The 16,464-nt window shown below is 39.9% G+C and overlaps 2 protein-coding genes across 11 annotated transcripts; both read right to left on the reverse strand.

Moving 5' to 3' along the window:
* Positions 1-685: 685 nt before the first annotated feature.
* On the reverse strand, positions 686-10,035 carry LOC420807 (probable 2-ketogluconate reductase). Of its 9 annotated transcripts, none has more exons than XM_046938120.1 (7): positions 5,811-5,847; positions 5,266-5,325; positions 4,349-4,735; positions 3,229-3,400; positions 2,054-2,232; positions 1,372-1,468; positions 686-1,025 (listed from the first exon to the last, which is right to left on the reverse strand). In XM_046938120.1, exons 3-7 carry the CDS (start codon positions 4,728-4,730, stop codon positions 872-874), a joined length of 984 nt encoding a protein of 327 aa, XP_046794076.1. In that variant the 5' UTR covers positions 4,731-4,735; positions 5,266-5,325; positions 5,811-5,847; the 3' UTR covers positions 686-871. The 9 variants fall into 9 exon arrangements, with proteins under 9 accessions (XP_046794076.1, XP_040552264.1, XP_040552263.1 ...); XM_040696330.2 differs by having other exon boundaries at positions 5,263-5,325; XM_040696329.2 differs by having other exon boundaries at positions 4,349-4,733; positions 5,260-5,325.
* LOC420808 (probable 2-ketogluconate reductase-like) lies at positions 9,632-16,033 on the reverse strand. 2 transcript variants are annotated; one of them, XM_004935081.5, is made up of 6 exons: positions 15,885-16,033; positions 15,160-15,544; positions 13,715-13,886; positions 12,285-12,463; positions 12,003-12,099; positions 9,632-11,144 (listed from the first exon to the last, which is right to left on the reverse strand). In XM_004935081.5, exons 2-6 carry the CDS (start codon positions 15,539-15,541, stop codon positions 10,988-10,990), a joined length of 987 nt encoding a protein of 328 aa, XP_004935138.1. In that variant the 5' UTR covers positions 15,542-15,544; positions 15,885-16,033; the 3' UTR covers positions 9,632-10,987. The 2 variants fall into 2 exon arrangements, with proteins under 2 accessions (XP_004935138.1, XP_046794078.1); XM_046938122.1 differs by having other exon boundaries at positions 15,804-16,033.
* Positions 16,034-16,464: the final 431 nt, after the last annotated feature.

Genomic DNA, 16,464 nt, shown 5'->3' on the forward strand with positions numbered 1-16,464 from the left:
AGCCGAGGTCGGCCCTCTGCAGGCGGAGCCTCGCGGCTGGGAGGTGTCTGCTGCTCTCAGTACCGCGACGGGTGGGGGAGCTGTTGGCTCTTCGCACGCGGCCTCACCGGTAACGGCGATACCGATGCCTCCTGTGCGTCTCGTACGTTTCCTCTACTGAACAGTCTGCAGAGGGTCTGGAGGAGACACAGCTGCTTCTTTCCACCTCTGTCTCAAGGCGTTCGTTACCAGACTCCTCTTTATTCTACCGCGGGGCATCCGGTAATGCTATCTTAGTATAGAAAGCCACTACAGCAAGTGGTGACAAGGAGGTAATGTATCTCCTCGGGCTGGTTCCAGCAGCATGGAGGTATCGCTCGGGAGCGAGGCAGACTTACAGTCCTAGTGCATGCAGCCCAGAGCAAGCCCTCTGCAGGCCCTTCACTTGGGTAACTGAGGAGAGCAAGCGAGTGAACTCACTGCATCCCCTTCAAAGGGCTGTTCTGGGAAGGCCTTCAGGTTGTCGCACGCTGTAGGCCAGCAGTAGCACCAGAATGCAATTTGGGAGTGGGGAATGTCTTAAATGTCCTTCAACATCGTGCTGGTGTGTGATTTAAGAGGATGCTGGCAACTTAAATGGCACCAGTTTAAGACTCTGGTCTGTTGAATTTTTCGTTGAAGTTAATAACAAAATATGGCAGTTTTTCCACACAGAAGCAGTTTTTGTATTTAAGACTTTTTAAACCACAAATTAGAAACATTTGATTAAAGTTATACTTCTACATCTTATCTGTGTTATGCACCTTTGTGAATTACAGGGAAAGGTTATCAACTTAGTGTTTCCTCACTCGAGGGTAACCGCTAATGACATTAACATTAAATGCAAGTCACTTCACAGTAATACTTCATTAGGGATGGGAAGACCTGCGAGACCTGCTTGTATGCTTTCAGTCATGTTTTCCTTCATAAGGTGGCGCGTCTTTACGGTGGCACTTCCGATGTGAGGAGTTATAATAACATTCTTCAGTTTTAACAACGGGTGATCCCTGGGGATGGAAAAGAAATACCGAGGTGAGAGTCACTCACAGAGCGTGTTTCTTCAGAACTTGAAGGAAAGCAGGGAAATGTTTAAAATAATAACTGAAACAAAAGAATAATGGTGTGACCCAAGCATACTCAAGACTTCAAACTGAAACCTGGCTTGCAGCTTTTTATGCAACAAATTCTCCAAATGAGTCAGCATGGATTTTGCTTTCCTGCTGTAGAGGGATTGGGGACATCATTTCAGTAGGAGAAGCAACAAAATTACACAGTTTCTTACACGCTCACAAACTTTTTCTTATTTTGCAGCACACACACTCACTTCTATTAAACTTAAAAAATATATCCAACCTTGGCAAAGGTTCAGGATATGTCACATCCAGAGCAGCTGCCTTAATAACTTTGTTCTGAAGGGCCTCCACCAAAGCATCCTGATCTACAACCAGACCTGACAGAAAAAAAAAAAAAAAAAACAACCCAACTCTTGTTTTCATATTGCCACACAATTCTCTATCTCTATCATCTTTTATGGCACGGTGATAAGGCAAACTGTCAGGCTAGTAATATTCACAAGGCAGAAGAAGCAGCACAGGGTGGTGAACCAGGAAGAGGAAGCTTGGGTATGCACATGAGAGCTGGACAGTCAGGAATTTTAAAAGGCTATGTAATAGCATAAAACAAAGTGCAGTGCCAGTCTTCAGAGTGGATATATGTTATCGAGAACACTGCATTCAACAGCAGACAAAATAAAAACCTAAAGTAAGACACTGTATGAATACAGACAGACTTCTAACACTCCAAACTCAGTAACATTTTAGAGACACACTTGCTCGTTATGGAAATGCTTGAATGTTTGACTGAGATATGACCATGAGCTAAATAATCTTGTAATCAGAGATTTAACTGAACATTTGAGAGTAAAAGACACTTTATTAGGATTGAGTTTCCCAGAACTATTTATACAAAATAAATAAAAATGAGATTAATAACTGCCAATGAACCATAATGTAGTTTTATTTATCTTGCACCTTACCTCTGCTGATATTAATGAGAATGGCTGTGGGTTTCATCAGCTGTAGCTCCCTCTTCCCTATCAGTTTGTGTGTCTGAGGTGTCAGGTTCACAACCAGCATAACAAAATCTGCCTGCTGGAGCAAATCATCTATCTTCTTACAGTAGGTAGCTCCAACAGCACGTTCTTCTTCCTTGTTTCTGGGGGGTAAGAGGGGAAGGGGGAGAGAACTCTAGTAGTAACCAAGAATTTGCCGAAGTTGTTTAAATCAGAGTTAGAAAAAGACCTTTTTTTTTTTCTTCTTCCCCTTCGCTCTTTAGTGAGAAGCAGCTGGTTAATTATATGACTGAAACTAAATGAAGAGAAATGCTAAGCTCTGTTTCTCATCATATTGGCCATACTATGCAAAAATGTGCACTACTACACTCATGGCAAGAACGTAAGAAATGCATATAAATCCACTGAGTAGATAAATGCATCTGTGTCACAGCTTTGGGATGTAACAGAGATTCTTTTCCAACCCAAATGCAAAACTGATATTTGACACAAGTTTCCTTCCTTGTGAATAGTAACTCATCTAAAAATTGCTGAGGAAACAGATGAGACAGAGCAGAGAATAAATCCTCAGAAACAGGTGACAACAGAAGCCTGCCTGCTCTGTGAATCAGTACTATCTCAGTGGAAGCATACACTGTAACATCTGCCCGCATGTTCATCCATATCAGGACAATTTGGGGCGTGCACTGCACTGCTCACATTGGCTTCCCACAGATGTAAAGGACACACAGCATGTGGGATGGGTCCCTGAGAGGCAGGTACACATAACGATACATGCGCTTCTTTCTGAAGACAGTCAGAAGGGCTGACAAGACTGACTCTCGTTATAACCAGCTACTTCTAAAAGGAGGAGGTGTTTCTATCTGCCTTCCTACTGTGTGTAAGTCACAGCAGTAACATCACCCCAGACTGTTTTCTCCATTCCTCCATCTATTGTGATGTCACCAACATTACAGGGAGGTTCATAGGGAGATCAGTGAGATTTATCAGTTCTGTTCCTTTCTGACTTTGTTTTCATACATGTCATGAAACCGACGACCATCCTGAAGCCAGTGCAGATATTCTGCCACTTAAAGAGATAGTCATAAGAGAGCTACAATGGCAAAGCAGACTTTCTTTGAAGCTGTGAACAGTTTTACCTCTGTTTCCTGTTGTGGTATAAAATTTTCATTTCAAAGGCTTTGGCTCTCTCAGCCACTTTGTAGCCAATGGTGCCCATTCCAATGATGCCTAGAGTAGCTCCAGAAACCTCAGCACCCAGCCAGTCAGCAGGGAAATATTCAGTATCTGGGGATATTGCCATTTGATGGCCTTGGAAGAAGAAAAAAAAAAAGTCATGTAAAGAATTAAACAACTTCTAGCATCTGGTTACTTTCTGTCATAGAACAACACAGAAGCAGAGGAACAGTAACATGCTGTTATATTTCTGGACAAGATCTGAACAGTGATGCACTAGCAACATGATTTCTTACACTGATTTCTTTCTTAGCATATAAGCATACCCAGACCCTCTTTGGAAGACAAGACAAGGGCAAAGAAGCAAACCCACCAGCGCTGCTCGTTGTCTTTTTCTGTCTGGAGTACAAATAAATTATTGCCCCATTAGAACACAACTCTGCAACACAGCTTCCTACTCATGGTGATTCATCAACAGGATGAACATAAGTGACAGTGCTACAGATATCACCTGTGCTGAAGTTGCTGAACAGTGCATCTGGCATAATACAGGTTAGGTTGTAGCATCATCAAGACTTTCAGTAAGGCCAAACTATGTTTCCCTGCCATCTTGCAGATATACCACAACTGGCAGAGAACAGAAACACAGGAAAGGATGGACAGGATTCTTAACAGTTGATAAAATTCTTAACAGTTTGTTCACAATGACTCAAATTTATGTTAGCTAGGAAAAGACAGGCATTAGGGCTCCTTGCAAACATCTCTTTTTATTAGAACTTCAAAAGCAAGACTGCAGTGGACAAGTAGAATTAGCGAATGGCTACAGGCCAAAGGAGAACCCCTAGGAATTTAGGGCTATCTGGAAAAAGAAACGTACCTACTTTACTGATATATCTGTTGGGAAACTCAATGCACTACATACAAGTTAATACCAGTGTGACAAATTTATCCTTTTTCTCATCCCTGTTTTTCTTTCTGTATTTCTGCTCTTAAGCCTACCTTTACATCAGCACACACTTTCTAATTGCACATTTTGAAGAGTCAGCTTCTCTGTAAAAAGTCAGAAAACATTTCAGTTGTTACCTTCCACAAGTCTCCTGGAAGATGCCAGCATCAAAGCCATCCCCAAGTCTGCAGTGTCAGTGGAAACAATAAATGGAGTGTTAGACACTTTCACACCATAGCTAGAAAGGAGACTCAGATCCAAGTGATCAATTCCCACTCCAGAGCTTGCAACTATCTTCAGGTTAGGCAGGCTCTGCAGCAGCTCTTCATTAATAACTGGTTTGTGATACCACATATAAATAGCTCTGATTTTTTTGCCAAGAAAGTTCTTGTTTTCAAGATATTCTTTCATGGTGATGAGACAAAAACGTTCCTTTAGAAATTCAGCATGGTCTTCATATACTCCATGCTTCCCCCCAATGCAGTCAATTAATACACAAGGCAGTTCCTGAGCCTCCATGTCCTACAAAATCAATGAGAAAACAAAATGACATCTCCTAAAGTAACCCATTGTAAATTTATTGGAAATAGGAATTTATTGTCTCAATTACATGCTCTTCTCACTTGAGGATAGATTTGGTCAAAGATATTTGCTCTCGTGAGTAGAACACGTGTGTTCTCCCCCCATAATTCAGAAGAATGTTCAATTTTTATCTCATCTCGATAATAAGAATATATTATTGTTTCTAGCATACAAACTATGCCAACACTCAAATGGAAGAACAACTAGATGTTACTCCTGTTCGGTGTTTAGCCTGATAGAGGCCAAAGTCTTCATAATTTCAGCATGTGGCCACATGAGTCTCAGACTGTATTTTAGTCCCCAAGTTCTGCCTTTGATCACCATCTACACAGCCATATGCATCAATAAGCACAGATGAGATTATCTCATTCCATGATGTCAGGAAAGGTCTTTTTCAGTAGAACAGCTATAATTTGTCAGCTATGGACTTTGGAGCTATAAATTTACTTTCTCAATATAAGGTTACCTTTTTTTTTTTTTCCTTTTTTTCCCGTCTTCTTCAGTACCCTGACATGGCTGCACTCAGTTAACTCTGGAAACAAACAAGTCTATGTGTTGTCTCTGCGTACAACAAGAGGTACCACATTGCCTCTCAGCTGCTTCGCTAGCACAGTCCTGGCATCAGAGCTACAGAAAACCGAAGTGTGAAATGCCTCCAACACCAGCTGGCAAGACTGCTTTGCTGTCTAAGAACAAGCAGCAATACCCACCCCAGGACAGCTGGAAAGCAAGCACTACTCTCTTGCCCTGGTTGCTTGAAACAATCATGCGCCTTCCCCCCCACCGTCCCCCCTTCCCCCACCAGATCCCCAGCCACTGAAACACGGGTTCTGCAGACCAAGGGTGGACAGAGACATGCAAAAAGTCCCCTCAGAAGGCATTTGTGGATGGGACTGGAGATGAGCGAGCCTGAAAAACAGCCGGCCTCCGCCCAGCCCTCCGAATACCCGGAGCAAGCCGCCCAGCTCTCACTACAGGCACACGAGCTGACGGAACCGGCCCCCCTACCCAGCTCACCTCCTCTCTCCTCGCCAACAGTGCCGGGAGGCGGGCCGGCACTCCGGGCTGTGGAGGGGGAGGAAGCGAAGGAGGAGGAGGAACAGAAGAAAGAGGAGAGGGGGGAGGAACTGCTCCCGGGAAGGGTGCCAGGGCCCGCGGCTGTGGTTTTGAGGTCGTGGGGATTGTACCTTGTCCACGTGGGTTGGTGGGAAAAGAAATAACATGGGTTAACAAATCATTTTATCTAGATAAATATTTTAAAGCGTGATCTGATTCTGTACCACTAAGACCTTCAAATTAGTTAAGATTTTGCCTTAATGCCATGCTGTTTTTGGTTTTGTTGTTTTTTGTTTGCTTGTTTGTTTTCCCTTACTCCCTTTGACTATCAACTTGTGGCAGGGGGGTTGGAGATCGATGATCCTTGAGGTCCCTTCCATCCCAAGCCATGCTATGATTCTGTGATACTAAGGTGATTCCTCCTACTGCGTAGATGGTGAGCAAAACATTCAAGGAAGGACCTGACCTGTATGGTAGGAGCAACTCAAGAGCCAGAAAACCCTGCCTGAGACCATGGATCTCTTTTCCTTCCAAGCTGAAAAATAACCAGCACTTGTGAACTACTGTACCTGTCCTGAGCACTGCAACACTTTGCAATTGTACAACTGCATACAATTCTATCTCCTCAAGTTCTACCAAACACATTTTGATATGCTGAACATTAAGGCAATCAAGTTCAACATGAGATCCTCTCTAAAATAGCTAAAAAAAAAAAAAAAAAAAAAAGTGTAATAGGCTGTTGTGATACAGAATTATACATAAGCATATTTTTTTGTCATGTTGATGACTTTTGAGTATCATTTATTGACATGAATTTCAAATTCACATGGTTAGACTTTAAACCAAAAATTCATGAACTAGCTAGATGGAGTTAACGCATATTAACTGGATTCCTAGTATAAGTTCAGTTTATTTGACCTTTCTTTAAAAGAAAGCAATAAACACTTATTGCTTACACATTTCGTGTTTCACATCAACCTCTTGTAAGTTTGCTGATAAGACATAATGGGTGATCTTTTAACTTACTGCTTATGTAACAATGCCTGAGATTAAAGGGTCACTGTAAAGTAGAAGACAAGAGACATTCTAGCAACTAATTTTTTTATCTAATTTTATTACTGAAGGTCAAAAAATCCAACAAACAAACAAAACCTTTCAAAGATCAATATAGTAGTTATCCCACTTACACATCAAATCAACAAATATGGGTTAACAGAATGAAGATACATTTAGACAAAGAATAAGCAATCAAATATTCAAAGCAATGTTGTTCTTTACGTAAGAATCGAGGACATTATCAGATGTCAAGAAAATGAGCTTGGTTACATGGCTAGATGCAGAGAGGATCAGACAGCTTCAAAGTTGTTTTGTGTAACTTCAGCAAATTTTCAAATTTGTTTCAGGAGCTGATATTAAATATAGGAAAATATGTGACAGAAGGGTTTAGGAAGCCACTTACATTCTGAATGACTGAAGAGCTGTTTGAATTGCCAGAATGTCACAAATATCATTGTACGGGCAGCAGACAAACAGCAGCTTGAGATAGGTGCAGATTGTTGCAGATGAGAGTGTTGCACTAGTCCCATGTAATATTTTAGGTACCTTGTCTTAAGCTGTATTAGAAACAGAAGTATTGCTATATGCTATTATTTTATTATCGTTGAAAGAGATCTATTATACTGGCATTGTAACAAAGTTCTCTGAAATTCGTAATTTCTATGATTACAAAGAAAGAAGTATTGTACAACTTAATTCCTAGTTTCATTAATTATTATGTTATTGTCATCGGTTTCTGTATAATACTGCAGGACAAGCTGATGTCTGCAGTGTTGATAAGGTGCTTGCATAATAATTGTTTCTTAAGGTAAGGTTTAGAAATATTGCATCAGCCTAAGAGACTTTTGCATAACGTAATACATTTCCTAGCTGGGATGTTTAACCTGGTTTAAGCATGAAATTGGGTAGGGATGTATGTTCCTTACATGTTTAAAGTAGTGTTATATGTGACCAGGATTCACAGGGAAAAATAAATACATTAAAAAGACACCCACACACACCCCCACACACACGTACCCACACCCAGACCCACAAAAACCACAACCAGGAGGTCTGTATTCTCATGATTTTGCTTTTCAGGTAAGGCCAACGCAAGGAAGCAACTACCTCTTATTTTCAAATTACACCACAAGAACATTTGATGTGCATTTGATTCCACTGATTGGAAGCCATCATGAAGCACTATCACTAACCTGCCTGCCTGCTTTAGGTAGGGCCTGCATCTCATTAGACTATTGCAGCAGTAATCTATGCTAGATCACGTACAGTTTGCCTGTCCAAATGTTCCAAACAAGCCTGAACTAACAGAATAACTATCCCATTTTGCATTACACTGTCCACTGCATTTTTTTATTCTTTTCTTAGAGATTTTAAAACCGAAGGTATTATGTCTTCCACGTACAATCTGAGTAGAATAAGAGGTGGGAAACAGCACAGAAAGATTTCCTTAACTATACGTAAGTTAATTTGATACAATTCAATAAATATTTAGATTCAGGAAAGGTAGGAAATGGGGAAATACTTCTTGTGGTGTAATTTGAAAATAAGAGGTAGTTGCTTCCTGAAGACATTTTTAGGAAGCTGTACTTCAAGTCATGATTTCCCATTTGTAAGGCAGTGTCAAGTAGGTAGGTGTTGTATTTGAATGAAACCCATCCTTCCAAGTTGACAGTTGCCCAGCACTCTGTCTGAAGCACTGCACTGGCAAGGAGCACTTCTCTAGAAGATCAGCTCAGACTCCTAAATATCTGCAGCAGTGGAAGTAAAACCAAGCAAATGACAAGTGCATTCTGTTGTTTTAGGTGCTTGTGAAATGATGTAACCGATTCTGTTTGCTGCTTCTGTTTCACATCTGGAGGAAAGTTTGTACGTACAAACTCTTGCCCGTTTAGTTTGTGGATATTAATTTAAAAAATGTTCGCTTGTTTGTTTGTTTTTCCCATCTGTTATTATAGATACTGGTAGCTTTGTTTTCAGCTTTGTAATTTATCACTCAGCCTTTTATTGTGAAAGGATAGACTTATATTTGTCAAGGTAATACTGGTGATGATCAGACACATACTCGGTGCCTGTACCTCAGGGAACAGGAAGTCTTGTAGAAGGTACACGGGACAGTCTTTAAATTCTTGTCAGCAAAATTGCTGCTCCTTAAAAGCTACAGTAATTTGTTTCCCCAAGCCACTGGAGTTGTTATACAGAGGTCAATCCAAAACCTATTTATGCTAACATTCATTGTTTGGTCTCCATAAACATTAAGTAAACATCAATGAATGCCAATGGGTGCCATTTTTTCTGCATGGAGGAATTCAATTCCTCCTTTGCTTCATACACACTTCCATGTCAGACGTAATTTTGTCAGATTGTCCCTCTGCTGCCATCTGTCACATGGCAACAAAATATTATGGAATATTGGCAGGAATGCTCCAATACCACTAACATCTGCCTCTGATGTGGTGGGCCAACATAATAAAACAGAAGGCATTACTTTCAGAGCAACCTTTGTACTTAAAGCTGGTGGAAGGAAGTGTCTATTGGCAAGCACAAGTGACAACCTGCTGCAGGAAAGAGGAGATGGAAATGACTCTGTGAAGATTTATAAAGATTTATATGACTACAGACAAAATCCGAGCTGCACTTATGGGCATTTTTGCTATAAATTTTACTAATGAATAATCATACTGATCATAAAACCATACTAAATAGTAGAATACATAGCAGTGCCATTCTGAGTTGTGTATTGGTAGTTTATTTGTATTTTAAGACAACAGAGTGTACATAAGTGTTAGTGGGGCTAATCTCTTTTCTCTAGGGAGGTTCTTCTATTCAAAGAGACAGTTTTCCTGCAGAATTTGAAATAATTAATTGTATTAAAGATGCTGTTTCTAGTGTGGTGAAGCCATGGCATATTGCTTTTTTACTATGATAATTGCAGTCTTAAAAACAATTTGTCAAGGTGCTATTTTTAATCTTCGTAGTACTGATGCACACTGTTGTATCTTGCTTCAAATATATTCTTGCAGAAGCAATGACACAAAGGGCATCTGATTGACTTGGGCTTTTAATGGTGTTTGTTTTTTCAAAAATATTTTTTGTGTTCCTTCTGAGTTACAGAATGGTGCTGGAGTCCTACAAGCATTCTTCTGAATATTTTGTGCTAAGTTGAAAATATTAAAGGTAGACTTCAAATAAGTTTGGTATTACAAACATGGCAACATGTCCATCTTGGAGTCTTTTTCATTAGTGCTGTTGTCTGCAACTAGTACTTCAAACTGTCAGCTCAGATCATCTGCTTTGAATAAATGATTCTGAGTATGTTTCTGAAAACTGATTTTTGCCTCAGCATTTCAGGTCTCAGGTGCTACTTTAAAAGGAGACTTCCATATGGAAGGTCTAGCAGGTAGCTTGCATTGTTTGTTTTGATATCCAATACAATATGAATGAACTATGTAATCTAAACAGACATTTTCTTTAGGACTCCTATACATTTTTTTAAATACTGATGTAAAATTGCTATTTTCCCCTTTGTATTAACTCTTTCCCTTAGTCTGGCATACTATTTCCAAAGTTTTCTAAGAATAGTACAGAATGTTAAGAGATTTTTTGTTGTCTCATGACTACGTGGTAGCACCTTTAAAATGATTGGTATTGGTAACAGAGAGGATCTATCACCCAGGAAAGCTCACATTCAAAAATATTTTTAATAAAATATAACTAAATAAAAATAACTATGAAGTGATCTGTTACATCTTGTGAAGTCCTGTTTCTCTCACCAGTAAGCAAATTAAAACATCATTTCTAGGGAGCCTTTCAAAAACTGCAAATAAGTAGACAATCAGAAGTTATTTCTCCCAGAGCCTCTTAAAGCTTGCATGCATTTATCCATAGCTGAAAGTGAAGAGTAGTTTGTTCCTCCAGAAGGAAATAAAAAATTGTAAAGGTCTCATTACATGTGAGACTCGGCCAGAGTTCTCCCTGCCCATTCTGAACAGGTGTCTCTTAATGGGGGGAAAAAAAAAGAAGAAAAGTATTTAGAGCTGATTGGGGAAAGAAAAAGAAAAAATACGTAGAGCTCCTTTTGTTCTTCAGCTAGGGTGCACTTCACTAGGCATGGGAAGACCAGCAAGAGCTGCTAATATGTTTTCAACTGCTTCCTCTGTTATCATGCGGGTAGCCTTGTCTGTTTTAATGCCAAGGTGAGGTGTTATAATTACATTCTTCAATTTTAATAATGGATGATCTCTAGAAGGGGAAAAAAAAAAAGTTAGTTAAAACACTGTCATTTATCCAAATGAAGAAGAGTCTTGTTTAGGCTTTCACACTGTATTTAACTATAAAGATAATTTAATATAACTTTACAAATCCCACTTACGTCTGTAGACTGATCGCCTATGTTCAAATAATTCTGGATGTTAAAAGGATGTGTTAAGTATTTACACTGTGCTTTTTTGCCCAAAACCAGAAACAGATTTTTGCCACAAGAAGCAATTTGTACTACATCAGAATAGAGGATTAAGCACTCCCAGCATATTAACACTACACAATGCTGTAGGCTGTAGTTATGCAGCTCAGGTAATGGACAGCAATGTCCTGGGCCCCTAGGTCCCCAAATCCCAAAAGCCAGCCACTGCAGTTATCTCCCCAAGGAACCATTCTGGCAAATGTGCCCGTAGCCTCTGGGCCCAGGAGGTGTGCAGCACTTCAGCTTTGTACTGGAGAAACAAGCCTGTGGAGAGGGAAAATTTGGGACAATGCAGCAGGTCTAAGAAGGGGTGATTCAATCAGCTTCCACACATTCAATATGTTGTACCTTTAGATAAAACAGTGAGTAAAGCACTTCTGCATCTTCAGAGGGTGATTTTGTGGAGTGCTTTAATACTCCCCTCATGCACAGGGTCCCTTGTGCTGTTTCCTGGTGCCCATGCATCCCTTCAGCCTGTTATCAGTTCCAACATGTGGGCTGCATCCCTTATTCACAGCCATTTTACACAAACATGCAGCCTAGGAGCAGTAGGAGATGCATCTCCAGACCCTAGTGGCTGAGTGCCTGACAGGCCTCACACAGTGTTTCTGAGGAATAAGAACAAATGAGATGGTGACCTGGGCAGTGGCTCTGGGTAGGTGACATCCAAAGCTGCAGCCCTGATAACACCACTGCGCAGAGCTATCACCAACGCCTCTTGGTCCACCACTGCACCTAGGTTGGAATAAAAGTAACTCTGAGCACTATTTGCAGGTAATAGTCTGAGAGAGGAAGGAGGGTGGAAAGGGAGAGCGAGGAATTTTTGCCATGCCTGCTCTGTTTTCAGCACATGCACCAGCTCCACAAAACGAGCTGGCTCATATTTGGTAGTCAGACCAGCAAACTTTTCCAAATAGTACCTCGGCTTATGTTAATGAGAGTAGCTGTGGGTTTCATCAGTTCCATCTCTCTTTTCCCAATCAGCTTGTGTGTCTGAGGTGTCAGGCTCACCACCACCATCACGAAATCTGCCTGGCAGAGCAAATCATCTATCTTTTCACAGTAAAGGGCACCAACAGCTTGCTCTTCCTGCTCTTTCCTGATGGGGAAACAAAGGATCACACTGCATTTCAGAGCATCAGTCATGAAAATATCGTCTACCATGATGCCACTGGTATACAAACGTAAGTATTCCATTAATGCAGCAAACAGGTGGAAGATTAGGATGTGTTTAGTGTCAACAGGCTGTGTGGGCCCTGCCTCCGGAAGGCAGCAAGCCCTGCCGGCCTCTCAGCTTCTGCAGTGCAGGGTCCATTGGCTTATTTTAAAGTCTGCAAGTGGACTGAAGCTAAGCACAGGAGTGGACACAGTCCATTCTCCAGGATCTCTGTGAGAAAGGATACAGTAATCACTCAAATTGGAGTAGTCAAATTTGCCAGAATTCATCCATGGGACCTCTGAGAATGCTCATCCCACTGATACAATCCAGCAAACTTGTCATTTTGCAATGAATGGAATCAGCAAGGCAGTTCTTTGGTTATTTAGGATGGTTCCTGGCTACTCCAGGACTTTCTAAGTGTGGGTTCTTGGGACTCTCTAAGTAATAAAGCATGTAACAGCACCAAAAGATACCAAATTGAAGTGAGATTTCTAGTTTGAATATTTCACAGTGAAAAAAGGATAGTTGCCATTTCTGTTTTCTTGCCTGGACTTTCAGAACTAAAGAAGCAATGACAAGAGACTGTATGTGCAATTTTTTGCTCCTGATTGCAAGAGAATGACTTTGAATTATGTCTAATCTAGAAATAAAGAAAGAAATCACACTAGGAAAATAAGCTCAGTGTCACTTTGGACCATGTGTCTCTAATGCATGCATTTCGTTGGTTTTGTTCAGTGTCGAGGCCAACACACAGTGATTGAGTAAGGAATGGATTAGAATTACAGCCAGTTTAGCAACATGCAGAGTGCATCTTGCTTCAGCACACAGGGCAGAAGTGTAAATGGACTTTAAAACAATCCATTTTTTTCACTTCTGTTGCAACGTGCATTGCTATTTCATGACAGCACTCTTAGATATACGTTAAAGACTAAAAAATACTAAACAGAAGGAGATACTGAAGACCATCAAATAAATAAATAAATAAATAAATAAAGATTGTGCTTTATTTTCTTTTCTCCGTGGTATATAAAGAAAGTCTGAAGGACTTCTTTCTAAATCCTGCAGAAGGAGGGATTGGTCCAGTATTTTTTCTAACATTTCTCTCTGTATTCCTGATATAATTACATAATTTCTTGGAAAGGAAATACTGACTATCTAATAGGCAGTTTCTGATGTAATTAGGGTCTTTACCTCCGTGTTCTGTTGTGATACAAAATCTTCATTTCAAATGCTTTGGCTCTCAGAGCAATCTTATACCCAATGCTGCCCATGCCAATGATCCCCAGAGTAGCTCCAGTAACTTCAACTCCAAGAAAATCAGCTTCGCAGTACTCCATACCCGGGGAAACAGCAACATGATAGCCTACAAAAATAAATATCCAGGATGACGAATGAATGAGGTCCAACACAGATGAACATGGCAAAAGAATCCACGCTCAAAGCTACAACACACACGTTTAACAAGTACAAACACACAGTTCTAAACAGCAGACTTTTCTGTAATATCCTAGGTGATTTCCTAATTTCCCTGCCATGTGTGACATTTCCCATTTATCCTTACCATCCTATAAAAAGCCTTTTAATAAATCTCCCCTAAAAATCATTTTAACAAACGAGACTCATAAGAATATTGATCTCTTCTTCATCAATAATCAAAATCATTACTGCCAGTAGAGGTTGGAAAAACCACATTTAGGGTACCACAAGATGTTGGTGTTGCTATTTAGAATAAGAATAGGTTTCCTGTTAATCTCTGCCACTCTTCTTTGAAAAGGAAGCATGACTTCTTTAAAAATCACTACTCAGTTATTTCCATATATTATGTGTTAAACCTGCCAAATTTTGGGTAGCCACGCAAACAGAAAATAAACTTGTATGCACAGTGAGACAGAGATTATTAGCCAGCTAGCAAGGAGAGAGGTTTCTGATGTTTGTGTCTTCTGATATTGCCAGCTCTTTTTAAACACAAGCAGAATATTGTGAAAATAACAAAAAAAATGCCTCAGGTCATGCCAGAGGACAGCTATTAGAAATGCCACCACAGGGTAGTCTCTCCCCTTTGAGTTTCTATGAGTCCTCTGGTACAGGTAGCAAATGAATGGCAAGTAAATTTTGTTGGATAAATTTGAATAATCTTTTCCTGAAGCTGGAGGCATTCTAATCAAACCAAGGATGGGTTAATCTGGGGAAGCAGCAAGAAAAAAATTGAAAAATTTGGAAGAAACTAGAAGGGGTGCTACTAACAGAAAGTGGAGCAGCCTGCCTTGTTCATTGTTGATGCACCTTAAATTCTTCAGTTCCAGCTTCTAAGACCAAGCTCTGTCCATAAAGCACTGTTTTATTTGAATGTAATGTGTTGCTCAAATATTTTCAACCTGTGCCGGTGAACTGTGAAAAATAAACTCTTATGATTTTATTTATACCTGGTTGAAATACGAGCGTTTGTGTAAGGTGCAACAATTTTGATGTTGATTATATGTAGAATATATCAAAATACAAAATATTCAATTTTCCAGCCTAACATAGTTAACCATTCATATTTTAATTCACTATGGATATCTCCAGAAAAAGTCAAACTAATGGCATGTAAATCGTATCATTTCTAGAAGATACACAAAAAACTAATGAGATATTACCTTCTACTAGTCTTCTAGCAGATGCCAGCAGCAAAGCCATCCCAGTATCTGCTGTGCTACTGGAAACAGCACATGGAGCATTAGCCATTTTCACACCAAAGCTAGCTACAAGTTTCAGATCCAGATGATCCATTCCTACTCCTGAATTTGCAATCACTTTCAAGTTTGGCAGGCTCTGGAGGAGGTCTTTGTCAATGACTGGTTTGTGCCACCACAGATAGACTGCTTGGACCTTTTTACTCATATTCTTTTTGTTTTCAAGAAATTCCTTCATAGTGATGAGGCAGAAATGCTTCTTCAGGAACTCCACATGGTCATGCAGTATCCCATGCATTCCTCCAATTTCATTTACCAAAAGCCCAGGCAGCTCCTCTCCCTTCATGATCTGCACAAAGAAGAACGATACATGGCATCAAAAGAAATACAAATAATTTTTTCCAAATATTTTAAAGAATCATCGCTTTCATGCTGTTTCATGACAACAATGTCAAGAGAGCTAATGATAGGGGGGTAAACAATTTAGGACAAGAAAACGGCTCTTTTAAGTATATTATCAATTATGTAAGAAAACAACAACAAAAAAGAAAACTCAGAGAAAAAAAAACAACCCCAAACCCAACGACAACCAAGCAAAACAAACATACAAAACAAACAAACAAACAGCAACAACAACAAAAACACCCTAGTCTTCATATAAGGAAGTATGAACAAGTTCTGTCCCTCACAGGCTGTAAGGTCACTGTCACCAGGCTTATAACATGCTGATATTTCTTATTAATAACTGAGTTTCAGGCCGTAAACTGTTTGGCGTATAAATCTCCTGTCCTGACCCACAATCACAAATTACTGTGTCTAAGTATTTTAGAAAAATGCTGGAACTAATCTAACTCCTGAAAGTAAATTGCACAGGTTCATCATGAACTTTGTGATACAGGTTAATTTTTCAATTCTTTATTTTTCCAGCCTCCTGCCCTGAAATGACACTAGTGACTTTTTAACTGTAGTGCCCTCTCCTGAGGCTGTCAGAAGTTAGCAATGTAATAGTTGCTTAGATATGTGTTTTTAAATTAGGACTTCAGCACTCAAATTAAAAAGTTAAAAGAGTTAGTTTATTTTTCTTCAGAAATCACTGACCACTTGTTTGTGGTTTCCAGGAAGTCTGTGAATAGACAGCTGTTAAAAAAAAAATAGGCTATTTATAGTTGCCTTTAGTTTTCAATGGGAATTTTGTAAAGAGCTGGTGGTGAGGAGAGAGCAGGGTGCTGCTCAAGGGCTGAAAATACAGGAATTCCCTACAGCAACACA

Source organism: Gallus gallus, chromosome 2 (assembly GCF_016699485.2).
Source record: "Gallus gallus isolate bGalGal1 chromosome 2, bGalGal1.mat.broiler.GRCg7b, whole genome shotgun sequence".
Taxonomy (NCBI): Eukaryota; Metazoa; Chordata; class Aves; order Galliformes; family Phasianidae; genus Gallus; species Gallus gallus.